At 39.0% G+C, this 23,190-nt stretch overlaps 1 protein-coding gene across 1 annotated transcript in view; it reads right to left on the bottom strand.

The window, feature by feature from the left end:
- Window positions 1–23,190, bottom strand: part of ntrk2a (neurotrophic tyrosine kinase, receptor, type 2a) — a 254,756-nt gene that overhangs the window by 8,242 nt on the left and 223,324 nt on the right. Inside the window, exon 17 of the mRNA XM_060845213.1 lies at window positions 17,809–17,817. Coding sequence (XP_060701196.1) covers window positions 17,809–17,817 — 9 coding nt within the window. The remainder of the gene's footprint in view (window positions 1–17,808; window positions 17,818–23,190) is intronic.

The following is a 23,190-nucleotide window of genomic DNA, read 5'->3' as shown; positions in this document are numbered from 1 at the left end:
GTATCTGCTCTTTGCTTTATTTTGCCTTTGTCTGTGATCCAATACTGAAAGTAGATAGGACTGATGATTGCCGGGTTGCAAATGGCTACAGATTCACTTTGAAGTGGTGCCAGGAAATGATTTGATTATATCAAGCATATCTAAGTTTGCCTGCTGGTGAATGACCGCAGCTTTGCTGATAATATCAAATAAATCTGCAGCTTTGTTGGGAATGGAACACACGATATGTACTAAGTGTCATCATAAATGATATCAGGTAATCGCTAAATTCCTTATTTGCAGCAGTTTAATGGAGTTGAGAAAATAAATTTATAGTTTAGGAAACACAGCATAATCCAAACTAATTTATCCTTGTTATAAGTAACTGGCTCTGCTCGTAATGACTGCAAATGTTTGAGAATTACTCTGAGGCTATGCAGGAGTGTCAGATGGTGATGCTGTGGCTGTTTAAATTACCACACTGTTCAATGTCAGGTCACTAATGTGATGTCTTGGGAACAAGTTACAGTATCAGTTCCAAGTTTCACATGGTCCATACACTGGCTTTTGCAGCTCAGCAGGTCACAGCAGACAGCAAAGCTGTTTTAAAGTCACGTTATCCAAAAGAGCACTTTATAATTATCTAAACAATTTTTCAACACTTACTCACAAAATGTGGCATGAGAAATTTGTCTTAAAGAGATGGGCCATAAATTTGGGTGAAGGTAAAGACAAAGGTAATAATTTTCTCAACAGGTAAGTCATCCTGGATGGCACAGTGACTCAGTGGTTAGCACTGTTTCCTCTCAGCACCAGGGACCTGCGTTTGATTCCAGCGTCTGTGTGAGACTGTCTACATGGAATTTGCACATTCTCCCAGTGTCTGCATGGGTTTTCTCTGGGTGCTCCGGTTTCCTTCCACAATCCAAAGATGTGTAGGGTAGGTGAATTGGCCATGCTAAGTTGCCCATAGTGTAGGCTAGGTGCATTAGTCAGGGATAATAGGGTAGAGGATTGGGACTCTGTAGGTTACTCTTCAGAAGGTCGGTGTGGACTTGTCAGGCCAAATGGCCTTGTTCCACACTGTAGAGATTGTATGATACTAAAGGTTTAGTGACGTTGTGGATAGTGTCATAGCTTCTGTGTCAAAAATTCCAGATTTGATTGTTATTTTGGGACTTCAGGGTGATGAAAAATATGCTTATAACACAAACAAACAGGTTGATTGTTAGCAGACAAATCTTTCCAACGCATGCAACACTAAGGGAATAAGAACAAGGTAGACTCTTGGCCAGCCTTGCTCAATGCAGAATGGCACCCCTCTAGCTATAGTGTCTTGCTTCAGGTTAGTGACCTGTTCCAGGAGGAATAAACTTCAGATCACAGACATAAGCAAGTGCTTTGTTGCCCTCATGCATTTCTAGACATGAGCAGCCTCCAAACATCTGCCTCCAGAAATGAAACCATTTCTGCTGAGACTAGTAGTATTACTGTATACTACTGGAATACTGAGAAGAGACCATATGAAAGCAGATTAAAGCTAATTTATGCTGCCACAGGCCAGTTAATTTCTAACTGGTTTTGTACTTATCCGTACTGGTTTTTCCCTCTGCTGCCAGGACTGAAAGCATTGGGACTTTGTGTAACATTATCAGCAGCACCCAACTGGTCAGCAGCCATAGGGACCTTCTCTCATAGTTGCTGGTCCATTCAGAAGGCCAGCATCTTAGCTGCCTTGGCAGCCACATCCATAGGATTCAGGAAACTGTCCTTAATTGGTCACCTAATTAACAGCCATTCCACTACCACTTTTGAGATCTTCAACTTCCACTTCCCAATTCACCTTTAGGAGAGCAGATAAAATATAGCCCAAATTCCAGTTCAGCACAAGAGTTCCTTATGTTAGCAGAGAACACCTCTATCTCTACCACTATTAATGTATAATGGATTAGAGAGACGCACCTATTGTATTGCTTCTACTTCTCTAGACTATCAGAAGTGCCAGAAACTAAGAATCCATTGCTGTAAGACTCTTAAATGCACAGATCAAATTTCTGAAACGAGTAAGGAACATGATAATATATTGTTTAAGACTGCCAACCAATACATGTGCTCCAGCATTTGAATTCATATCTTGATAGTACTCCCCTGAACACATATATACAACTGCTGTTGGTATTGGAGGGAAAGGTCAAGTATGTAGAGTCTATAAAAAGATCACTATTAATCTGACAGCAGACCTAGAAAAAAAATAAATTACATAATGGTTAATGGAAAGTATAGCTAATTTGGTTCTGATCAGAGACAGCAAATAATCATAAAGTAGCAACTGTTAGGGCTTACTGTTTATACGGGTTTTATAAAAGTACACTTTGCCTCTTGAATATATGCTCTGAGATTTCAAGGCCAAGACAAAAGTAGAGAAGAGACAGAGAACATTTTGCCTCTCTGTGAGTGAGCAACACTCCTTTAATTAAAAGGGAGAGATGTGTACCAATTTCATTGAGAAAAAGTAATCGATTATGAATTTTGATCACATTAGATTGATAATTTGGTCTGATCCTAGTCCCCTGACAAAATTGCAGATTTATGGGGGCTAAACAGCAGCAAATAAACACAACTCTCAGTGTTACTCGTAGGCGCTACAGGTTTTCTGTGGAAATTCACTTCGGAATATTTAGTGTGTTCAAAGTATCCTTCATTTCCAGAAGTACTGCAATATAAATAAGAGGAGGATAGACGATGTGCTGAAAATCGTCTTCACCAGAAGTTGTCACTGAGATCGTGTGAATGGACCACACAGCCACTCCCTTTACGCCAGTGAGGATAATAAACATTTCTATATGTCTAAGCACAAAAACAAATAAAATAGTGAACGTTTTTCAGTGCTTTCAGCAATTTGGGAAAACTCAATTCATGAAATTGCAACAACACATTGGTGATCATTTTCATTTTGTTATTGTTGTGTTTGTGCTTTAAAATGTGATGGCAGCAGAATCAAATTCAATTACCACAGATTCAAGAACAGCATCTGTCCTGCTATTATCAGACTTATGATCCAACCTTTCATATATTAAAGTTGGTCTTTCTTTGCAACTGTAACACTAATAGTAGTCCCCTGTACCTGCGGAGGATATATTCCAAGACCTACCACGGAAGCCCAAAACTGCGGATAGGTGCAAATCCATTCACTCAAATGGGAAACATATCTTCCCGGCAGACTCCAGGTCCCTGATTCTGGAACGTTTCCTTTTATATCTTTGTGCCACGGCAAACCACGGGTAACTGAAATCATGGAAACCAGACCCGTGGATATGGGGGTGGTACTGTATTCTGCATTTGGTTTTATTACCCTCATGTACTTATGCAAGGTATGATTTGTCTGGATAGAACTCAAAACAATGCTTTTCATTGTATAATTTGACATTTGGCAATAATAAATCAAATCAAAATAAATTATTGTGTTGGCATTATTTTGATTCACTGAACTTATGATTGGCAAGAAGAACTGCATTCTGATGCCCAAAATCCACGTCAGTGCATCTCATATATGCAGCAAATCAGGATGAATAGCAAAGATAAAATGAAGCCATTTTCAACTTTAACCACTGAGGCCAGTTGGTTTCTGCCAGTTCCCACATTTGCTAGCAAATCATGGGCAGCTAGTAAAAACCAATGGACAGCTAACTCTATGAAGGAAGAAAATCCTCAGATTCTTTTCGGGAATGTTGGGTGGGAACTTTAGAGGGTTTTTTTGTAGCAGGAGCTTGTCAGTTCAGAACCTTTGAAAGAATTTGTGCTTGATTCTGTAGTTATGGAGGCATGTTGACTGTTGTTCCAAAGTACTGTCTCTTTTGCGTTCCTGATGCAAGGTGCACTTTTCTTTGAAGATGCTACTGCAAACCCATTACAGCCCCCATCATACCCAAGTAACTGCCTTTAGAATTGATAAGCACCAACCGGAAGCACATTGCTTGCTGGATTTTGCCAACCACATTTTAATAAATGCCCAGGAACAAGATCATTTGGATCTCATTGCATTTGCTTGGGACAGTCTTTCTATATCCAACTGATCAATATAGAACATTAAGATCTACTCCATCATCATCCAAATGTTTTTCTATCTTTGCGGGAAAGGAATCCACAAGACTACACATTTTGAAATAGTGTATTATTTTCCAAAAATACCTATTCAAAAAAAAGCCTTCAAAAATCTGAAAAGCATTACAAAAATACAAAAAGGAATAGGTCACATGACCCAAGGGGCTAAAGCTCATCCTTATGATTTATCATTCTCACCATATGCCCAACTCTTTTCTCTCTTCACAAATACCATCCTTTCAACTCATATTATTTGAAGATTGATTCTACAAGTTCAGTATTCTTTTTTGTAAAAATACTTCCATTTTGATATTCCTACCTTCCCAATATTCATTTTGGATCACTTGGTATTCGATAATGAACATTTCACCTGGGGATTAGTTTTGCTAATCTGCTTTATAATTTTGAATATTTCAGTTAAGTCTCCTCAAAGTCTTCTGTTTTCTAAAGAACTACAGCCCTCCTTCAGAATTTACGTCCCCTAAAAATCTAATAAGAAATTATACATTTTTTCTTACTGCACCAAATGTTCTTTTCCCTGTTTCCTTATTTTTATCTAATCTGAGATTAGGGTGTATTTATCAGAGAAAATTTGATGAGTCCCTATTCTCCAGACATCAATTCACCTTTTGCCCTTTATATCTATGCAACTGACACTTGTGTAAGAGCCATGGAAAATTATTCTCAATTCATCAATAATGCTCTTGACCTGTATTTAATAAACATTATGAATGTGGAAGATCTCACTAGCGGAAAAAAAATTGTCTATTTACTGCAGATTCCAGTTAGTGATTCTGGGCTATAAGCTATTTTGTGTTAATTTCATTACTCATATCTTCCGTTTTATGAAAACAATCTTTAACACACAATGAGTGTAAAACTGGCTTACATCGTCCAACTTCGAGGCGAGGTGTCCACACCCTGCCAGTAAAAACAATTAGCATTCCAATCCAGTGTAGAAGAAATTTACAGTGTCTTTGCTGGGTGCTTCCCTTCATCTCCGCCTCTGTATGTTTTTGTCTCAGAAAGATTTGTCTTAAAGAGGTATTAGGTTAAAAAAGAATAGCTTTGAGAATGTAAAATTTTTGAAGTGGCCTGAGAGATTCTGCACCAAATGTTCATCTTAAAGTTTCACATTTTGGTCATATTACTTTTGCATTATAGTGTAAGCTTTTGTAATGCATTCAGGTAAATCTAAATAATCCAAAATCCAAATGAATCTGACAATTCAAAAATGCATTTTCATAGACTAAATTATTAGATACTCTTCTGTTAAAAATATCCACAATTTCTGTTTTTACTTTGTTGTACTTGAATACACCAGCTTATACAGCAATTCCTGATGCACCACTTTAAATACAAAGTATTAACCAATCATTTAGTAGTATAATTGAGCACATGGATAATAGGCTGACTGTAAATTAGTTACCAATATCAATGTGTTATTTTTTAAAATGGTCAGTGATGATACTGGAATTGCCTAAGAGCATAGCAGGAAAAGAAGTTGCTAATGGTTGCAGAATAGAGTTAGAGTGGGCGAAGTTGTGAAAAATATGGGTCTGTATTTTCAACTGCCAACGAGGATGGCTATGAGGCTGAATTGGAATCTATGTTCCAAGAGAAGGTGGAAATGGATCCTGCTGTCTTGGGGATAATTTGTAATATTTAAAGACCTTTTGGGTCGGTGCAGATATCAGACATCCCCTCACTACTACTTAAGGTCTGTAAGGAACTTGTTAAATGGTCTGTTGGGAACAGAATGGTATTTTAAATCCTTTTGCTGAGCAAAGCCAAATGGTCTGGTGCATGTTAGGGCAAGCTGTCAGGGTCCCCTCAGAGAAAAAGGAAGTTTGTTTCCATCTGTGACTTTTTTTTTGTGAAACTTGAGGAATCAACCAACATTGGAACAAATGTTGCACCTCAACTTAATGTCTGTGACCAATTTGTGATATTTTTAATTCCCGTCTTTTTCACAAGCTGCAGTTTCCAACAAAGCTGCTGTCTGCCTTGCGAGTTGGCACCAGTCGTCGCCTGCCTACCAGAAGTGTGGCTCTAGCCACTTTGAAAATCCAGTTACAGTAAAGGGGGGGTCTAGGGTTATACCAATATACAAAAGATACAAAGTAGAAGAGCAATGACATTGTAGAAAAAGAAAAGGTGCTTGGTTGATGAAAGGATAGGGGATGTGATAACAACAAGGGAACTGTGGCAGTGAGAGGTTGGCATTATACTGTTTAAATATGTAAGTCAGATGTCTAATGCCTGCTTCAACATTGTTTCCAAGGCAGTCAATGTTGACTGTCTCAAGACAATGAAAACTAAACAATACACAAGTGAAAAAAGACAGGTAATTATCATCAGCGTGCTAATGACTACCAATCCAAAATTTGAGGTCCCTGTCTTCTGTCCAAATATTTAAACCTACCTACTTTGGCAGGCCTAACTTCTTTACCCAGGGTTAATTCCTGATAATGTTGTATAGCAGTTAATTTCTATAGAATGCCATGTGACTTGGAGGGACCCTTGAAGATCAGAATATTGGCAAATCGCCTGCACACCAATGTTTCCACAGGTCATATGGTTCTGGCTCTGGACATGGCCTATTCTCTGGGGTCAAAGTCATTTGCTTTTTTAAGCTAGGCATTCTGACTATTTCCAAGCGATTTGACTGAAAGGGGCTGTAGCAGACTGCAGAGACTCACCAAGGAATGGTGTAGTTAGCTGCCTTAGTGTTGACTGCAAAAAGTTGAAAATATTAATAAAGGTATGAGATATGATCAAGAACTAAACTTTGATGCAGTGGGCAACACAGTCATAGTTTATGGTGACCTCAAAATTGATTCAAATCATTGCCCTTTCAGCTTACTGCCAATTAATAGAAATTTTGTATGCAAAACTCTTTGTATGTTTTAACCTTCCCATAAACAAACAAAAACAGGAGAAATTAAATAGTGAAGATAGCTTTCAGTGAATCAGATTTATGACTTGTTTTTCGAAGGGAAAGAGTTGCTTTGACCCATGATGACCCTAGCTAATTAAGCGCAGCCCCAGTGCAAACAACTCAATTTATTGACTTAAGAGTCTCCCAATTAAAATATGGCTTGGCCACAAACTATACTGCCTTGCGCAAAAGGGACTTACTGGATACAGAATTTCATTCAGTCTGTGGCGGGGGGGGGGGGGCGGGGTGCAGAGAAGGAGGGGGAGAGAAGGAGTGGGGGGACGGACTGAACTGAACTGAAGAATAAACATTGACATTTATATCTGTAATCTGAGCCTGCTTGTTAATGAAGGAAACAAATTAGCATCGGCGCTCAAAAATAGAATTTCATCATATTTTTTGAGCTTCATCACTACTTCAACAGTTGACAAAGTGAAATAAAAATGAATTCTGCAGAATCAGATCATAGATTTCTTTAAACCAGTCCTAATGGGAGGGGTAAAACCTAATAATTAACTTTTGCAGGATGAGTGATAGATCCTGGAGTACTCAGAATTCTGGGATGAGGGGACAAAAGAACACATCCCCTAACCCACTGTTTGCGTGTCACTGTGCCTCAAGTCACTGAATTTTAAATATCTACTTTCTGCTAACTTGCTCTTTCATCCAAGGCCGAATGTTGAGTGTCAGACTTCTAGATCCAAACGTGAACATTTTTAAAAATAATTAAACAGACTGAACATGTCATATTGCTAATTATAGAATTATTTAACCAAAAAAAGTTACAACGATTATTTCATTAATTACAAAAACTGATTTAAGTAAGTAATTTGCATATTTCTCATTGATTTTTCACCTAAAGCCCCTATAAAGAGCAAATTCTGAGCCAACGCCATTTTCTCTCAATGTTATTTTCCTGTTTACACCATTTTTTTGTGCCAAATCAGAGATACTGTACTTGTGAAGGATTTTGATTCTCAGTGGGGGGTTTCTTTTCATTTTGAGTTGCCTTTGTGCTTTATTTAAATTTGCAGAGATCCCAACATAATTGTCCAATTCTGAATTCTTAAGAAACTAATTGCAAGTTTCTCGAGAATTAGAAGTAACTGGTGTTGAATGATCATTGATGGAGGACAGCAAATAAAATTGGACCCAGAAGCTGATTACAGATTTTGCAAGAATGATGCCATCTTGTTTTTTTTTCTTGTTAGCCTGGGAATTTACCCAACTTCTTTATTTCTTTAGTGAATGCTTTTTCAATTTTCCATTCACTCAAAGACTTCTGTGTAGTTCAATGCATCTCTTTGTCTTTTTATAAATTGCAGCATAGGTTCAAATTATTTGTTGTTTCATTTGTATGTTATGTGATTGCCTACCACCTTTCTTTAAGCATACTCATAGTCTACATTCACTTCTCTACTCATGTATCGGATTCATCCTGATTCAACTCTTTTACTCCATCAATCACTATTGCCTTTTAAAGATATGTACATAAAGAATTGCACATTGATGCAATTTATCTATTTGGACTATTAATGAGGCAAACACTTTATTACACCTCATTTATATGATTATTTTAAGTTGATTGCATGTTAATTCTATTACTGTCCTGGTTTGTACTCCGATTTTATTATCATTTATCCTTATATGAACAGGGCAGCTAGCTCATCTGTTGCAAACTTTACCTAGCTTCCAAATTAGGTAAAAACAAGGACTGCAGACGCTGGAACCAAATTCTAGATTAGAATGGTGCTGGAAAAGCACAGTAGTTCAGGCAGCATCCAAAGAGCAGGAAAATCGACGTTTTGGGCAAAAGACCTTCAACAGGAATCTTGATGAAGAGCTTTTGCCCAAGACGTTGATTTTTCCTGCTCCTCAGATGCTGCCTGAACTGGTGTGCTTTTCCAGCACCACTCTAATCTAGCTTCCAAATTCATGGTGTTCAGAAGTGGAGTGCCAACATTAGAAAGGTAATCTGTATAATGTGCAGATATAATCTGCATAATGTGTAAGGTCAACATAGGGCATGTAAAGTCACCAAAATCTCAGAGGGCCATAGGCTGCTCTCGCATGATAGAGAGATGATTGGTGGTGAATTTAAGCCGAAGATCACCATGTATCAGGTAAAGGGAGAGATTGAGATGGTGTGACCTTAGCTTGTGTGGCAAATTAACTGCGCTGTTGGTGTCACTCTGCATTACAAACCAGCATCCAACCAATCTAACTGGCCCCCTAGCATATGTAACTTTATTGTGACTAAGTGTATTATGCAAATTATCAAAGCATGGCCTGGTCTATATGATGGTCTAGATTGAGATTGTGGGTTGGAACCCCAAATATAAAGATTGACAATTTCTTTAAACTGTATGTTAATACAGTCAACTTCAATGCTACAATCAGGGTAATTGAAATATATTTTAAGGGGTAAATGGGAGCAGTCCCCATTCTGAAAAGAATGACTGCTATTCTGCATGCTCTAATTTTCTCCAATTGGGAATGCATGCCAATTTAGCATCTAATGGCCCAATGAGCATCATTGCCATTCTAATATAGTGACTGGTGTGGAGGAGTACGTTAGACCAAGTCACATCGATGATTGATAGATAACAATCTGTGATATCATGAAAGAAAATGACATATAATCATGTGATATTAGATTTTAGCAAAGTATGTTTGGACAGAAGTTAAAAATCACACAACACCAGGTTATAGTCCACAGACTTATTTGAAAGTACAAGCTGTCAGAGCTTATCTGAAGAAGGAGCAGTGCTCCGAAAGCTTATAACTTCAAATAAATCATCTGGACTATTACCTGGGGTTGTGTGACTCTTTTTTTTACTTTGCCCATCCCTGTCCAACACCGGCACCTCTAGGTCAAGGACAGAAGCTAGCTAACCTACACAAGTGTAAGGGGAGTTCTCATTTCTGTAAGCTTGGGTGTTTTGCAATCAGTCCTTGAGAGTTAACAATAGTATTTCACAAGCACAATAATATGAAGGCAGTAGTTTAAAAGAAAGTGTGATTTAAAAATCTGTACTTTTACTGGAGTGTTGCGAGACAATCACAAGTTTCAAATCAGGCTGAAACATGGCCAAAGTGTTAGAGGAAATTTGCTCGATACCACCTTGTAATAGTTTCACAGTGAAGGTAGGCCGAGCAGGTCAGTACATTTTTGTAATTAACCCCTGCATGGATGACAGCTGAGTTACCCTGAGCTTTGGTGAAGATAAAGCCACATATGCAGAACAACTTGGAGGTGCTAATGTTGGACTGGGATGTACAAAGTTAAAAATCACACAACACCAGGTTAGAGTCCAACAGGTTTATTTGGAAGCACACTAGCTTTGGAGCACTGCTCACACAACCACCTGATGAAGAAGCAGCGCTCCAAAAGCTAGTACTTCCAAATAAACCTGTTGGACTATAACCTGGTGTTGTGTGATTTTTAACATCTGCAGAAGCCATTAATACATTGGAGACATATTTCAAACTCTGCAAGAACAGTATCATGGAATATGCAAAATTCAATAATTGCATGGGGGAGGCAATTCTAAATAATTTCTACCAGTTTGTAGAAGAGTGTGAGCATGGTAATCTGAAAATGGAACTAATAATTGTTGGAGTGATAGATGATTTGTTATCAAATAATTTGCATTCCTAAGGTGACTTAGTACTGGCCAGAGTGGTACAATTGAGCAGACAGGGCAAGATCAGGAGGCTGAACCAATCAGTAATCAAAGAGAAGGAGGGAGGGAGAGAGATATATAGAGAGAGAGAGACAGACACAGACAGACAGAGATACCAAATCCAAAATTTACTTATCCAGTTGAAATAATCATAAAATGGGGAAAATAAGAGTAAAGAAAAAAGGTGTGGCAAGAAAAGCAATTGGTTGGAAGTAGACAAGACAAGTTGGTGTGGCAAAGAAAGGCAAAGACATAGAAATTGTCCCACCAAAGGTGTGTATTATCTTTAATATAAAATGAAGGGGCATTTTCAAACAGTATGTTGTAGAAGAAACAACAGGCAGACCACTCAAAAAGAAAAACTTTTAAAAGGAAACTGAGTCAGTTAAATAAAAGTTCCAACAAGATACTGAGACACCCTTCTTAGGAGGAAATTTTTAAAAATAAGTGAAAATTATTTCACTGCAGAGATTCTGGTAGAAGTTTAAACAAAAGCCTTTACATTACTTACTACAGGAGCAATTTGAGCTCCTTCAAATGTGGAGCAATTACAAACATATGAATTAGGATCAGCAGAAAGCCATTTAGCAACTTGAGCCTGTCCGCCATTCAATCAGGTTACGGCAAATCTGATTCTGATCTGATAGCCCTAACTCCACATTCTTGTCTATCCGAAAAACCTTTGACTCATTTGTTAGTCAATCATCATGCAAAAGCTACATGGTCCAAACAGAACAGAGCTGAAGATTCTGAGACAACTACCAACTAAAAAATACACAGAGACAAAGTAATTACTGAAGTACTGTACAAATTCAAGATCAGAGTTATTCATTCATTCTTATGCAGAAAGTTGTATATAAATAGGAAAGGTTTGGAGGGGTAGGGCCAGGAGCAGGCAGGTAGGACTAATTTAGTTTGCGATTATGTCCAGCATGGATTGTTTGAACCAAAGGATCTGTTTCCATGCTGTATGAGTATGACTCTTTGAACTGAATCTAATTCACAGAATAGGTGAAGTAAAGAATTGTGAAAGGTTAATCAAAAGAGAAAACGAGTTGGTGCTCAAGAAAAAATAACAGTTGCATAAGAATATATTTTGATCTTGCACAATTCAACAAAGCTGTGAAAGGAGAGGTTTGTCAAATAGCATCAGTAATTGACAGTTTAGCTTAATCAATGAAGAATTTAATATTCTCTAAGTTAACAGTGGATTCTATTAAGTGCCATGAAAACAGCAATCCAAGCTTCTCACGACATATATAACCCCATTTGGAAGATTCTGTTTTGACTTTCCTTTGGAATAATATCAACACCAGGAATCTTTCAACAAACAACGTCAAACATTTTTAGAGATCTTACAAGGAATTCTTTACCAAAAATGGTTAATGTGTTGATAGATGGGCCCACTCAAGTTGAGCATGAGGTGAGAATGAGAGCAGTGCAGAAAAGACTAGAAGTGACAGGATTGACGGTTAACTGTAAGTATGAGATTTCATTGTTGACAGTCAGATTTCTTGGTCACATAGAGGGTGCATCCAAAATAAAGATTAGTCCGTTGAAGGGCAGGATCATTAAATAACTTGCAGCTCCAATGAACATTATGGTGATACAAAGGTTCATATAAAAAATGTTGAATCAAGTATCAAAATTTCCAAAAGAAAACTTAACAGAGCTCAACAAGCCAAGACACCAATTGTTACACAAAACAATGACTGCTGTTGAGAAGCAGCACATCAGACATCTTCTGAAAATTATCAAGGAGAGGCTGATGTAATCAGGGATAGCAACATATTACTATCTAAAATTACCTATAATTATTGCAGTCAATACATTCTCTACAAGATTGAGGGCAAATGTTTTCAGGTTCAAAAAGTTGGAAAACGCAGACCAGTCTATTACGTAGCATGATTATTAACTGACATAGAGGAAAAATGCACAGTAATTGAAAAGAAGCATTCACAACTAGATGAACATGTGAAAACTTTGCCGACCTCACCTAGGTATTCACATAATGATAAAACAGACTGGAAATGTTTAGCCTCACAGTATCACACTTGAAAGATCTTATATCAATACCATCTAGCACTCAAAGTTTCAAATTAAAGTTGGTGAGGTTTAATGTGTAGTACATGTTCAATGGAAACAACATAGAAACTTAGAGCAGAAGTAGGCCAATCAGCCCTTCAAACCTGCTCTGCCATTCAATGTGATCATGCCAATCCTCAATCTCAATGCCATATTCTTGCATTTTCCCCATATGCCTTGATGCTTTTAAAATCATTTTTCCCCCTATCTCTTTCTTGAATATATTTAGTGACTTGGCCTCCACAGGTTTCAGTGGTAGTGAATTCCACTAGTTGAGGATCTTTACCTCATCATAATTCTAAATATTCTACTCCATATCGTGAGATTGTGTCCATGGGTTCTAAACTCCCCAGTCAGGGAAACATCCTCCATGCATTCTAGTAGGTCCAACTTGGCTAGAATTTTATATGGTTCAATCAGATCCTCTCCCATCCTTCTGAACTCTAGTGAATACAGACCCAGTCCAATCAATTTCTCCTTACAGTCCTGCCATCCCCAGTTTCCACCTTGTGATTTTACGATGCACCCCCTCTATAAGTATATATATTCATAAGTAAGGAGATCAAACCCACACCTCCCCATCACCTCGGTCCAAGGCCCAAAAGATCCTTCCATATACGGCAGAGATTTTCCTGCACATCCAAACACCTCATTTACCATGTCCATTGCTCTGAACGTGATTGCCTCTACATTGAGAAGACGGGATGCCAACTCGCAGAATGTTTTAGGAAACATCTCTAGGACATATGCACGAAACAACAATCTGTCCCATGACCAACCATTTCAATTTCCCCTCCCACTCTGCCAAAGACATGTAAGTCTTGGGCCTCCTCCACTGCCAAATCCAAGCCACCTGACGCCTGGAGGAAGAACACCTCATTTTCCACCTTGGGACCCTCCAACCACTCAGCATCAATGTTGATTGCACCAGTTTCCTCATCTCCCCTTCCCCCACCTCATCCCAGATCCAACCCTCTTAACTCGGCACTACCCTCTTGAACTGTCCTATCTATCTATCTTCCTTGCCACCTGTCTGCTCTACCCACCCCTCCAACCTGTCACCATCAGCCCCTGACATCCATCTACCTATTGCCCCACAACCATCCTCTTACTTATCTCTCTGACCCCTACTCCTCCCTCATGTTCCCAATGAACAGCTCGTGTCCGAAACGTTGGTTCTCCTGCTCCTTGGATACTGCCTGACATGCTGTGCTTTACCACCATCACTTTTTTTGTCTCTGATTTCCAGCATTTGCATGTCGTCTCTTTCTCCCAGATCAAACCTGTGCTCAATACTTCAGTTGTGGTCTCAAGGCAATTAACAGCCATGTGTTTGCCCATTCACTCAACTTGTCTAAATTGCCTTGAAGCTGCCTGGTATCCTTCTCATAACAGCACAACACCCGTTTGGGTCCTCAGCCAACTTGGAAATGTTGTATTTGGTTCCCTTGGAGGAGCGCAAATGCATTTTCATTTATTGAGATAGTGATTTCGGAAACAGTTGGATTTGTGATTGAAATCAAGGAGTTTGCTACAATAACAGATTATACACTACCAGTAACTACATGAAAACTGAGTGAAATCAGAGACGCTCAAAAATCATGATGTGGAGGTGTCGGTATTGGACTGGGGTGGACAAGTCTTGAAGGCCATCTTGGATGAAAGGACACTGCACATCAATCACTAGAAGGAATGTTCCCTCCCAGTTGGGGAACATTTCAGCAGATAAGGACATCGGCCTCAGATCTTTAGGTAAGCATCCTCCATAGCAGACTTCAAGATAAACAACAACACAGAATCGCTGAGCAGAAACTGATAGCCAAGTTCAGTACCCATGAAAACAGGCTCAGCTATGATCTTGGGTTCATGTCGCACTACATGTGACCTCACCATACTGTTCTGTATCTATGAAATCTTTGTTACTCTCCTGTTTTGATACCATAACCTTGATAAATTATGATTCCTCTATGTTAAATAGATTGTACAATTTTTGATTAGACCCTCAGCATGTGACTTTCATACCTATCATGTTATTCCAGTCATTTGATTTGTCTTAAGTTATTTTTAATTTTTTGTAATTATCTCTATACATTAATTAATTAGATTATAGATCATTCATTCACTTGTTATTCAGTTGTTAATCCTTTACTCACACTGTTTGACACTCGATCACCTTCAGAGACATAATATTCAGCCTGTCGACACTCCACTCACACCATTTGTTTGATCGTTTGATCTCTCAGATTATAAATTCTGTGCATGTGTGTCATCACCTCACTTAACCTGACGAAGAAGCATCCAAAAGCTTGTGATTTCAAATAAACCTGTTGGACTATCACCTGATGACTTCTCACTTTGCTCAAAAATAAGACAAGGAATGTAAGCAGATTAAAGAACTTTCTGTTCGAGGTAGCCAACATGTATAAAGCATACAGTCATATCTTGAAACCATATTTCAAGCAGAGAGTCCACCCAGGAGTGATTGATAATATATTTAATGATAGATTAGTAGTCCCAAGAATACTGAGTTTTGAGAATTTATATTAAAGTCAGCAGGTCTGACAGCATCTGTGGAGATAAATCAGAGTTAAGTGACCCTTCCTCCATCAACGTCAACTTTGATTTCTTTCCACAGGTGTTGCCAGACCTGCTGAGCTTTTCCAGCAATTTCTGTTTTTGTTTCTCATTACAGCATCCACAGTTCTTTTGGTATTAATTTACCTACATTTAGGCATTGTAAAGTGTAGAGTCAGAGCATGGTGTTTGGTTTGATGGTTGGGTCTCTTCATTTCTTTGGACAAAATGATATCCAAACGTCTCACATGTTCAATTCACAAACAAGGATCAAAAGTACCTTCTACTCGTACAAATTCTGTTCAACAACATTCAGAAGGCCAACATTTGAATGAGAAAACCTTATTCGCCGCAAATGAGAGGAGAATTAGAGACAATAAATTTGTGAAGATCCTACAATGTTTAATAATGAAAGAATACACAGAGGAAAAATAACAAGAGGAGAACACAGAAAGAGAAAGTAAAATAGACTTTTTTCTCTCCTGGGTAAATATTAAATTTTCTATTGTAGGACAAAATACAAAGAAGTTTAGACTGACTCAAGAAATGTCATAAAGGTAATGCATATATCTGAAGAATGACTTCTACTCCTGTTTACTAAGATATATAAGCCAGCATTTCATTAACCTTTTGATTATTTCATATGTGACATGGGGACATATATTTTAGGAGCAGGAGTAGGCCATTTGGTCCTTTATGCCTTTGTCACCATTTAATATGATCACGGCTGATCAGGTTGTGTTCCCAACTCCACTTTTTGGTTTGCATGCCATAACCATTGACTCTGTTATCTATCAAAAATTTGTCCAACTCTGGCTTAATTTAAATACCCAGCCTCCAATCCTTTCTGGGGAAGAAAGTTCCAACCACTAATAAGAAATAAAAATCCTTAGTTTGATCTTGACCAGGAGATCTCCATCTTAAGCTACTTTTATTGAAGGCAACTCACGTCCATTTAATTAATATTGTGTGACTTCCATCCATCTCCAGCACAACATTCTGCCTCCTTGAGCAGCCTATCAGTATGAAACCAACTTTGCAGTGCCAGTGGGAGCAGTGACCATTGCTAGTGCTTAATAGTTGAGCTAAGGCAGTGGCATGCAGCAACAGACCCAGACATCCGTGACCTCACTAGGATAGGTTGGCAGCAAGGGAGACTGAGGAGTGCTTGTTGGATGGAGCAGGGAGAATTTGGATGGTAAAACTATGGGAAGGTGATCTCTGAGTGGGACCAGAAGGTCCACGATGGAAGCTTCCTCTGCTTCTTTCATTAATTAGAAGCCCACAGAGCTAAACATCCCAGCCTACATGTTGGTTGCTGACCTCTCACACAAACTGCTATATCAGAATTTCACCAGGATGAGGCTTTCAATTGGACGCTAGCAGCCCATTTGATGGCCACAAGCCTTTGGCAGGAACCCACGTTAAGCCACCCACACAGCTCACAGAGTCATGCAGGGCTGAAGGTCTGGTGGTGGGTAGGCCACCAAAGGCATAGTGCCATTCGATTTTTGCTCACCCGCCTGATTTTCCATTCACAGGCAGCCTATAAAATTCAGCTTCAATTTGCTGTTTGCTACTTTGATATAGCCCAAAAATTTAGACTCTTATGAAAATTAATCTTTATCTTCCTTAAAACAGTCTCTACAATTTCTAGGTATTTGTTAAGGCAAGGAAAACAAAACAAGTTCTATCCATGCACCAGGCAGTATTCATGTTCTGTAAGTAAAACTGCCGATACAGAAGGTATGCTTGTGTGGTACTGCATACTAATCTGTAAGCTAGAAATGGTTTTCTCTGAATTGTCTGTTATATCCCTCTTCCTAGATGCTGAGATTCACTGCCATGGAAACAAGAGCTCTAAATGCGAAACAGCCCAATATCAATACCACCAGCATATTCAACAAGTCGATTTCAAGGAAAATAGTTGGTCACCATCTGACACTGCTGCTGTTTCAAGATAAAACCACCAATAATGAAACAACTGGAAATGAATATCATTTCTAATTAGAATTAATTTTGTTACAACATTTCCACTTTATAGTACTGATGACAATTTTCAAACTTACAGCTCATGCTTCTGTCTGCATGTACCAGGGAGAAGCTTTCCATTAGCAAACTGTTAGTGAGTATTGAGATAAGCTCGAGGTAAACAGGCTTCTTTTGGAGAAAATATATAAACATATAACAAAAATATTCTGAATAAATCATATTTTGCAGTGATGATTATATTCTTTTCTATCTGCTCTCAAACTTTAGGACATAATTAACCCTGTAAATTCAGAGGAACAAACAATAGTATTGCTTCTTAATGTGTAGATTTCAAATGATTACTTGTGTTTTATTACAAAAGCATAAGAGGGTTGTCAGCAATTGCTGCTATTGAAAAACAAATCCCCTGACAAAGTATCCTGTTTCTAACTATGATACAAGTACCAATACCTGACACATCTACAGAAAAGTGGAACATTAGATAAATTAATAATTTTCAACTTCTTGGCCACGTCTGAAGCCATTTTTTTGAAGAGAATGAAACCTGCTGCTGGATCAGTTGGAACTACTCTAAAAATGTTTTTAAAATGTTACAGAATTAACTCAGCTCAAGACAATTTGCAGGATGTTTCAGTCTAACCAGAGGTAGCAAATTATACAATTCCATCATTATAGCCCTGAATTTGACATATCATGGCTAGGTGCTGTTAGTATAAAAACAAACGAGCCATTCTTAGCTCAATATTTGTAAACTAAACAAACCAAAAGGATGATACTAGAGCTGATGTTACTCAGCTTCTGACCTCATTACAAGCTTGGTCCAAGCATGGATAGAAGAAGTGATTGCTCTTGATATCAAAGCCATATTTGACTGAGTGTGACATCAAGAAGTCCTAGCATAGAATCAATGGAAACCAGAGGAAATCTCTCCATTAGTTGGAGTCATACCTAGCATAAAATAGATGGCTAGGTCAAACATCTCAGCTCCAGGGCATTCCATTCCAACCATCTTCAACTGCTTAATCAATGATCTTCCCTGACCACAAGATCTGAAGTGGGATGTTCACTGATGATTGCACAATGTTCACTGTTCTTAAGATATCAAAGCATGCTGTATCCATATGTAGAAAGATACAGACAACATTTGGAATTGCAAGGATTATTGGAAAGCAATATTTGCACCCAAAGCTTCAGGGAATTTCCCCACAATCTATGTCCTGTGGGTTACCATTGTTCAGAAACTGGATTGGAACAGTTATGTTAATACTGTGGCGGCTAAAGCAGAGCATAGGCTAGGAATCTTGTGGTGACTAACTCATCTTCTGACTCCTCAAAATTCTCTCCATTATCCACAAAGCACAAGTCAGGAGTGTGAGGAAATCCTCCCTACTTGCCTGAATGAGTGCAGCTCCAACAATACTCAAGATGCTTGTCACCATCCATGACAAAACAGCCTGATTGATTGGCCCCACATCCACAAGCATTCACTCCAACATACAGTGACAACAATGTGTACTATGAGATGCACTGCAGCAACTCACCAAGTTGCCAACACTGTACAGCATGCAACCTCTACTACTTATAAGGACAAGGTCAGCAGTTTCATGGATGCATGCTACACTGCAGTGCCATGACTTGCAGTTAGCAATGGCTCTTTCCCAGGAAAAGATTGCCGTGAGATCATGATGGCTTCTGTCACATGATTGTATTGCTGCACAGGTATGGTAAACTATTGTTCAGAGAAATTTGCATATGAGAAACAAAAAAAAAATCAACCCAGAAGAATGCCATCTCACTTCCGGTTGCTTTTGAGTTTGTTATATGCTTACTTCTCCAGATTTTATGGATGTTTATAAAATCTTGAGAAGCATGGACTGGATAAATAGACAAAGTCTTTTCCTAGGGTGGGCGAGTCCAAAATTAGAGGGCATAGGTTTCAGGTGAGGGGGAAAAGGTATAAAAAGAGACCTGCAGGCAACTTTTTCATGCAGAGGGTGATGCGTGTATGGAATGAGCTGCCAGAGGAAGTGATGGAGGCTGGTACAATTACAACATTTAAAATGCATCTCGATGTGTATATGAATAGGAAGGGTTTGGAGGAATGTGGACCAAGTGCTGGTAAATGGGACTAGATTTATTTAGGATGTCTGGTCAACATGGACGATTTGGACCAAAATATCTGTTTTTGTGCTGTATATCTCTATGAATTTATGACTAAGTAATATTCAGCTCATTCATTCTTCCTCATATTTTCCCACATGAACTTTTATCTGCCAAGTTTCTATATCTTTTTACAAGTTCTGTCAGCCCACCTCTGGCATTTCCAACTATTTTTGTTTTGTCCACAAACTTGGCCCATTAATTTTCCTCATGCAAGAAATGACAATTGACTAGTTACAGATGGTCATCCTGAAAATGCTCCCTTAAACAAACTTGCTGTCTCCTATTAGCTAGCCAATCTTCTGTCCATACTATTATCCTACCCCCAATATTAGACAACAGGTCAGCATTAGTTAACTGCCTCTTATCTTATTAAGTAGCCTAACATGTGTGATATCTGTTTAAACACATTCTGAAGATCCAAATACATCCACAGCTTTCCCTTTATCCATCCTGTTTGTTATCTCTTCAAAGAGTTCTAGTAAATTTGTCAGGCCCGATTTCTTCTTCAGGAAGTCATGCTGACTACACTGAAAAATAACATATTTCTAAATGATCTAATCTCTTTACAACTGATTCTAACATTTTCCCAGTAACAGATGTTAACTTAACTGGTCTAAAGTTACCTGTTTTTTTTCCCTCTTTCCTTTTTTAAATAAAGATGTTACTTTGGAAGTTTTCCAATCTTTTGGGACTTATCTAGAATTTAAGCATTCCTGAAAGATTATCACCAGTGCATCACTATCTCTGTAGCTACTTCCAGTTATCTGTAAAGCCACAAGTGCAGTTAACTAATGGTGACATCTTGCCCAAGTATTTATAGTGAGGTAAGAAGGAGCAGGAGAATGGCTGAAGAGCCTTCCATGCCCTGGGATACAATTTGGCAGGATTTTGTTCTCACAGTTTGACACCATTTTGACTGGCTACCAGACCAGGAGCACAGTTGTCAATCCTTGGGGACATTTCCTGGTAATTTGGAGGTTCAGGCTACAGATCAAGTCTTGCCAGTGGGGATGGGTTGAGGGTGGGGGTGGAGTTTGTGACTTAACACACTCATGGAGGAGGTGATAGATCAGGCTCTGTGCAGAGGATTGTTTGTGATTGCAGGGCAAGCTCTAGATTTTGGGTTGGTACAACAAATGACTAACCTCAGCAGAGGCTGTAAGCAAGGCTACATTCATAAAAGGATACTTCGGAGGTGCTGGTGTTGGACTGGGGTGTACAAAGTTAAAAATCACACAACACCAGGTTATAGTCCAACAGGTTTATTTGGAAGCACTAGCTTTCGGAGCACTGGTAGTACTAATGAAGGACCTGATGAAGGAGCAGCACTCTGAAAGCTAGTGTTTCCAAATAAACCTGTTGGGCTATAACCTGGTGCTGTGTGATTTTTAACTTTATAAAGGGAGGTTATAGATTTCCTTGTTCCTCTTGGTCCACAGGAAGTGTTAGAAAATGCATTGTACTTGAGTCAACAGCTCCTTCTCCATTCATAAGTAAACTGCCATAACCTTAGCAAGGATTTCTGTGGAACCCTAAATTTAAATATGTTAATAAAGCTTCCAAGCTGACACACATGTACGCTTCACCACTCACTGGGGTGAAATTGAAGGTAGGCATGTCAGATTCTGACTAGTGTCACATTTTGGATTTACTAGGTTTTCATGCCCCCTCCTGACTTTACTCTGCCCATCATGTTGGTGTGGAGGGACATTCATATCCAACCCATTCAGTTAGATTGTTATTCTTAGCAATGTCATATATGGCACAAAGCATTGTGTTGCAGGATGGATACTGGATTGAAGGACTTGTCATTCATTTAAATGTGGGAGAAGAGTAATTAAAGCACTGGTGAGGGAGATACAGTACGTCAAACAAGAAAGAATGTCCATTATGAAATGTGATCAATTGCAGCAGTTCTTGAGATGTCATCAGAGTGATACTCGCCCTGACGCTCTCCTCCACATAGTGATTTAATCAAAGCAGCTGAAGCCACTTTACCCAGGAAGATCCAGATCCAGGTCTTTTTGAATGACAAAAATGGACAAAGATCAGCAGAATACAGCAAAAATTAGTACCACTAATTGGGTCATGAACAGAAACTCACTGCAGAACTTCTCCCACCAGGTTCTCAAGAGCATAAAATCCTGTTTTAGTGTCCTATTGAAAACTAGATTGATTATACGGTAAAGGCAGTTATGGCACTGCTCTGCCAGTATTATGGAAGCTTTAATAGAGTGAGTATCTATGGCAGCAAAGGGAATATTATGTTGTCCACAAACAATGGCTTTCTTCCCTCCAGGAGACTTTATATTCCGTCACAAGCAGCTTACTTTTGATACTCAAAGAAATTAATCAAGTTAACTTTTTGGGTGGCACGGTGGCACAGTGGTTAGCACTGCTGCCTCACAGCGCCTGTAGACCCGGGTTCAGTTCCCGACTCAGGCGACTGACTGTGTGGAGTTTGCACGTTCTCCCCGTGTCTGCGTGGGTTTCCTCCGGGTGCTCCGGTTTCCTCCCACAGTCACAAAGATGTGCGGGTCAGGTGAATTGGCCAAGCTAAATTGCCCGTAGTGTTAGGTAAGGGGTAAATGTAGGGGTATGGGTGGGTTGCGCTTCGGCGGGTCGGTGTGGACTTGTTGGGCCGAAGGGCCTGTTTCCACACTGTAAGTCTAATCTAAAAAAAAAACTTTGACAGTCCCTCTTCCTGTGGCCTTAATCACTAAGAACGGTGAAAGCAGTGTTATTTTGGGATCACCTCCGAGTCCCATATTATCCTGACTTGAAATACCCCATTACTTCACTGCTGCTAATCAATATCCTGGAAGTTTGTACCTCTCATTATTGCAAGAGAAATTTTGCTGCAACAACTGCAGTATCTTAAAATGAAAGCCAACTGGCATTACCTCAGGACAACTAGGGATTGGTAAAAAATGAAGTCTTGCCAATATTGCAAATATTCACAAAACAACTTCTTTTTAAGACTGAGCACTTGTTCAGTAAGACCAGATTGTTGACTACGAGAACTGACCAAGTTATGAAGGTGCCATCTACTGTAGCCTGAACTTTGGCTCATCTGGATTGTCCAATTGTGCTGATATATCGCCAAAATGAAAACATTACCCAATTCGCCAACTTGGTTACAAAGTGCATCAGTACCTGACACAGGAATGCAGAGTGTGCTGAGAAGGAACCAGTTAGATTGCCTTTTTCTCAACTGCCTGTAAATTTAGCATCTAGCTCAGCGAATAAACCTGTGCATGTTATTCCAAGTGTGGTTCCATAAGCTCTTTGGACGTATTTATTTTCCCTGTCTGTAATTTGTGTTTTATTTCCCTGGTTATACATGCTGAGTTTTTGCACTTCTTTCCAGTAATTTTATGTTTGGATCTTTCCAATCAAAATTCCATCTGTGCTCAGTTACCGAAATAGCTCTTTACAAGGTCATAACAAGCTTCTGTGATTGACTGTAGTAAACAACCTGTCTATATCCCTCTTAACTTGCCTGCAGCCTTTGACATGGCACATACAGCTGGATGAGACTGCATTCACTTGGTTTCATTTTTATCTGTTCAATCCATCTTATCACTGTAACCAGCTTGAGCACTATAACACTCCAGGATTTCCATATTTCTTCATTTCTAACCTCTTGGATATCTCCAACCTTGATTG

This window comes from Hemiscyllium ocellatum, chromosome 2 (genome assembly GCF_020745735.1).
Source record: "Hemiscyllium ocellatum isolate sHemOce1 chromosome 2, sHemOce1.pat.X.cur, whole genome shotgun sequence".
Lineage (NCBI taxonomy): Eukaryota > Metazoa > Chordata > Chondrichthyes > Orectolobiformes > Hemiscylliidae > Hemiscyllium > Hemiscyllium ocellatum.
Note: the sequence above shows the minus strand (reverse complement) of the source record. Positions and strands in the feature narration are given on the sequence as shown.